We start from the raw sequence: 5,589 nt of genomic DNA on the forward strand, positions 1-5,589 counted from the left end.
AATCAATGAAATGATGGGCATTCAATGCCCAGCGCGGAAGCCAGGAAGGCAGCATCGAGAAATGAGATGACCACGCATGAGAAACACGAAACGCCACCAACGAGCTCTCGAGAAGGAGAACACGCCCCGTCTCGGCGAGTAGGACAAACGCGCCTAACCCCGAGCATCAAAGCTCAAAGCTGGCACATTGGGGGCACTGTTACGGACCGCCGAGTCTAGCCCACTAGCCGTCGGGTCGGGGCACGATCCCTGACCTAGGCCCAAGGCACCCCTCACAAAAGAGTGTCCGACGGGTCGGGTCCTAGAACGCCCGACCCAGGACATACCCAACTAACCATCTGTATGGCCTAGAACACCGGTCGAGCCGGTACCTTCGGATCATGACCCGAAGCCCCGACCCAGGGTCCAGAACGACCTGCCCTTCTCACGTGGATTACGACAGCTCATGGAAGTTTCTTGGGCAGTGGGCTAGGTCATTTTTAGGGCCCACCCTGCACAGCATAAAAGGGGAGAGGTTAGCTCTCCCCCCGAGGTAGGCAACATTCTTACCTAATTCGGCTACCACATCGTACGGACGCTAACTTGATCGTCGGAGTATCCTTGCAGGTGGCCACCCCCATACTTCGCACTGCCTCCGACGCCACCAACACGCATCTTCGTCTTCGCTCCACGTCAGCACAGGGTCTCATCTGCTCCCCTCCTCATCACCACCCGACCCATCCAGTACCTGAGATCATCAGATAACGAACATGATTTTTTTTTTTGGACAACTTGAAGTTTATATAATTAGCCTATTATTGTAGTCTAATGTATGTGATCCGTTGAAATTTGATGCGTTTTATCGTAGTTATGTGATATGATAAAGTTGTTAAGTTCTACTCTATATATTCGAAACAAAAATGTTATATGATAAACATTTTTCGTATATATATATTCACCCTATATTTAAATTAATACTAGCTAACTCTCACTTTTATTTACCAAAAGAGTTAACTCTTGACATTTTTTAGTTATTTGAAAGAGTAATATAAGGAATTAATTTTTTCATTTAATATTAATTATTTTTAAAAAATTATTTTACTTATTTTAAATTCTAATAAATCTTAAATCTTAAATTCTTAATTTTACATTCTAAATTATAAACTCTAAATTCTAAATAAAATTAATTAATACTGATTAATTAAAAGTTAGCTTTTTATATATATTTTTTATTTAAAAATATGTGTCATGATATTATTTTTTAAAAAAATTTAAGTTAATAAAAAGAGATAATATAAATAATTATATTTTTAATATAAGTCTTTAAGTAAGAGTCTTTTAACAAATTTACTTAATTTTTGACATAAGTCTTTTTCACTCAATTGTATTATGTTAATTTTTTTAGATTTATCAATAATAATTGAACTACTCTTTCATTTTACTCCGTAACAACAATAAAAAAATCTTGTAACTCACAAATTTAGTCCAATAAAATTACAATTTTAAGATCCAAATAAGAGAAATTTTAGTCACCAAGTCACCAACATTGACATAACAAAAATAGGGAAAAAAGGATAAACCATCAAAGTAAAACTAGCAATTAGTCACCAAAAAAAAATTAAAAGTAAAACTAGCAACTATAGCATAAATGGAACCACAGGGCACCCATCTCAGAAGCTATGCATGCAGCAGGAGAAGCAGCAGATCATCATCATTCAAAAGCCCACTGGTTTTCGCGGCGGACCTGCTCCTCCTCCTCCGGCGTGAAGTCATTCTTGATATTGAATGTCTTGCGAATCTCCTCCGGAGTCTTGCCCTTGATCATGTCTGCCACTGTCTGGCAAGTAAGGTCCAAGAGGCTCTTGATGTTCAAGTAGTTTGCAGCCAGAATGAGATCGAAGAGCGTGGCCTGATCGACCTTAACGAATTCAGCATCCCACATCTTGAGATCCTCGTCGGATGGCTTCTCCTCGGAAGCAGCAGCATCGACGTGCTTCTTGCAATACTCAATCACCTTCGCAAGGATCTTGCTGGTGACGTTTGGAAGAGGAATTCCACTGTCAGCGCAATCGTCTTCGATCATGTGCTTGATCGTCTGCGATTCGAGAGCCACTGCCTCGTCAACCTCAAACGCCTCGCCATCGGAACTTTTCAAAGTGATCTTCTTCGTTGACGCCATTTATTATCGATTGAAGAAGAAAAGAGAGATTCTTTGCTGAATTAGATATACACGAGGAGAAAATATGAAGAAATTTTATTGATGGTTGATTGATTGAATTGTATTGAATTGTAATGTGAATTATGAAGTTAAAACTAAATATATATAGAATATTGTCTATGAAAGATAAAAAATAAGATAAGATAAGAAGATAATATAAAGATAAGATAAGATAATAAAAATTAAAATTGTAATTTTATTGAGCTAAATTTGTGGACTACAAAATTTTTTTATTATTATCATAGATTAAGGTGGAAGAATAGTTTAATATTTAAACTCTAAATTTTTTAGATATAAAATTCTAATTTTATATTAATATACTATATTTCTTCTAAAAATTTAAACTAATAAAAAAAAACAACATAGATAATTATATTTATAGCGATCCATATATTTGAATCACATGATGGAATGTGTTATGCAATTTGAATTCATATCCAATATGTTAAAATTAAGCTCTTCATTGATTTAACTTGTTTCAATGATTGACATTATCAAAGGGATATGTATATATTTATGCATACAACATATATACATGAACATGCACATGCATGCATGCATGCATGCGTGCAATGGCAGCATTGCCATATATAGAGAAATTCTTAAGCGTGGAATAGGAATAGTTACATTGTCATTTTCGCAGGTGCGTAACTTTAGTCTGAATCCTTTTCTATTTTCTATTGTTTTAAGAAAAGAATTGTTATTATATAGACTCCTTATGGGTCAAACAGCAGTTTTTCTTTCTGCTAAAGTGAAAGCAATCAAGGCTAGCTAGTAGCTAGGTTAAATTAATATTTAATATTTAATATATATATAAATTCCATGCTGAAGCATAGCAAAGCTTTTGAGTTTTGACCAGCCCTACCATTGTTTGATATTTAATATTTAATATTTATTACATCAATAATCTCATTACAATCATCTTTAGATTATTATTAGTGCATAAACTGGTTATATAGTATATAGAAACCAGAGAAAATTAAAACATAGTATATATTTTGTATTACATGCATCCATATTAAAAGCATATATTAATTTGAAAAGAATTTATGAAGTAAATATTAATTCAGTCAATTAATTAAAAAACTAGAAGAAAAAATATATTTAAAAAATCTGAAACTAAGAATAATAAAAATATTCAAAAGTCAAGTAAAAAAAACTTAAATTGAAATCAAATGAAATTAATTTCTAATTAGTTAATATTAACCAAATCTTTTTTTATTGTATGTAAAATTACCTTTTTAATCCTCAATTTTTGTAAGATTTAGAATTAGCTAGGATTTAAAATTTATAATTTAGAATTTTGAACTTAAAATATAAATAAAATTTAAAATTTAAAATTAAAAATTTTTAAATTTAGAATTTATAATTTAAAATTTAAGATTTAAGATTTAAGATAGACAAAAACAACGATAGAAATTGTTCAGTTGTGGGTGGTAATGATGGTGAGTGATTGGTGGCAAGGGATGGAATATTAGTTATAGTAACATTAATATTAGTTATAGTATTAAGAGAAATAAGCAAAAATGAAAAAAAAGAAGGATAATTTAAAAAAATGGTGAAGGACAGTTGATATATGTCTTGTTATTTGATTCTTTTTAATGATTTTCTAGTACGATTGATTAATTTGTGGCTTGTGATACACATGTATGCATGCTCCATCCTCCCCCCTTTTTCTTTCTCTTTTCCCTAGTGAGAAGTAGTCTATCCATCCAAATTCTAATTTAACAATGTTGTTTAATTTAAAGTTTATAATTAATCATTTAAAATATCTAAACAAATATAAAGTATTATCAGACTAAAGTGTGCTTAAATGGTGAGGGCGTTAGGCTATATTGCTTATAATTGTTTATAATTCGAGTTCCCTAAATTATGACTCAACTAAATTTTTATTCAAAATCTCAATGAAATATATTTATATTTATTGTTTACAATTCAAATTTTTTATTTGTGTAATAATTCAAACCATTAGAGTATAGTCTTTTTAAACTTTATTCTCATATGATCAAAATAACGTTAAATTATAACATAAGATCTATTAAAGTGTATGTTTGTATGATGTATTGTTTTATATTTTTTGTCAAAATTTAATGATTTGTATTTGTAAAAAAAAATCACTAAAATAATTTTTAATTTTAATTTAAATTTTATTTAATAAATTAATCAAACAAATTGCCAATTGTCTTTAGTTAACCAAGAGAGAAATGTAACGAGGGCTACTACACATACAAGTCTTTTTGGCTTACAAGTCTTACAAGTTGGCACAAATCCAACAAAACATATGCATTACACTCCCACATTCAAGAGTAAATAAACGCACGTTATTCAACCACTTCCTGTTTCCAAAGCGCACTACTCACCATGTATTATGAACGACTCTTCTTCTTCTTCCTCCATGAAAACGAGTTTCTTGTCAAATTTGAAAATAATGGAACTTCAGAAATACACCCAAACGATTACAGAAATACACCTAAATGATTATAAAAATACATCCAAATGGTTAAAGAAATACACTCAAATGGTTACAGAAATTCACCCAAACGATTATAGAAATACACCCAAAGAATTACAGAAATACACCCAAAGGATTACAAAACTACATCCAAAGGATTTAATAAATACACCCAAAATTCGTTGAAGTACACCTTATGCATAATTTAAAACTCTTTCTCTTTCTCCTCCTCATATTCTGCTACTTCTTCTTATTCAAAAACGATTTCAGAGCTTAATGTTAAAAAACAATGAAAATCGAAAATAACAAAGAAAGAAAATAGAGAGAAAAATACGTAAATGAAGAAGGAGAAAGAGAAGACAAAAAACGAAAGAAAAGAAGAAGAAGAAGAGGAAGAGGAAGAAGAATGTGCAGCAAGAAGAAGAAGAAGGTGAAGTAAAAAAATAATGAAAATCGAGAATAACGAAGAAAGAAAACAGAGAAAAAAGCACGTAAATGATGAAGAAGAAGAAAGAGAAGGTAAGAAAGAAAAGAAAAGAAGAAGAAGAGGAAGAGGAAAAAGAAGAAGAGGAAGAGGAAGAAGAAGAAGAAGGAAGAAGAAGGTGCAGTGAAAACGTGCAGTATAGTTCAAAGCGCATTATGACTTATAAAGACTTGTATAAAAAAAGTTTGTATGTGAAGAATTATTCATGTAATTAACTAGTCCACGTTTGTAGTAGAATCAGTAAAGTATGTGAGTGATTGTTAGTGTATTTGGGAGAAATGAGTGGCTTAAACTTTAATCTCATTTTTTTTTGTTGAGACTCACTGTAAGTTAAAAGTATTGTTAGGTACGGTTATAGTTTGGTAAAATTTTTATTTTTTAAAAATAATTTATAAAGGTTATGTTTTTGAAAGATAATTTTTTAAAAATTATGATATTTATTAATTTTTAAAATTT

At 31.1% G+C, this 5,589-nt stretch overlaps 1 protein-coding gene across 1 annotated transcript; it reads right to left on the reverse strand.

Annotated features, from left to right (window-relative positions):
- Positions 1 to 1,604: 1,604 nt before the first annotated feature.
- Positions 1,605 to 2,211, reverse strand: LOC107486754 (SKP1-like protein 1B). Its single transcript, XM_021141112.2, has one exon. The coding sequence runs from the start codon at positions 2,156 to 2,158 to the stop codon at positions 1,691 to 1,693; it is 468 nt and encodes a 155-aa protein (XP_020996771.1). The 5' UTR covers positions 2,159 to 2,211; the 3' UTR covers positions 1,605 to 1,690.
- Between the last annotated feature and the right edge of the window lie 3,378 nt (positions 2,212 to 5,589).

Source organism: Arachis duranensis, chromosome 4 (genome assembly GCF_000817695.3).
Source record: "Arachis duranensis cultivar V14167 chromosome 4, aradu.V14167.gnm2.J7QH, whole genome shotgun sequence".
Lineage (NCBI taxonomy): Eukaryota > Viridiplantae > Streptophyta > Magnoliopsida > Fabales > Fabaceae > Arachis > Arachis duranensis.

Excerpts from the sequence above, each read along its gene's own strand:
- LOC107486754 (XM_021141112.2), bottom strand. The coding sequence starts at position 2,158 with ATGGCGTCAACGAAGAAGATCACTTTGAAAAGTTCCGATGGCGAGGCG.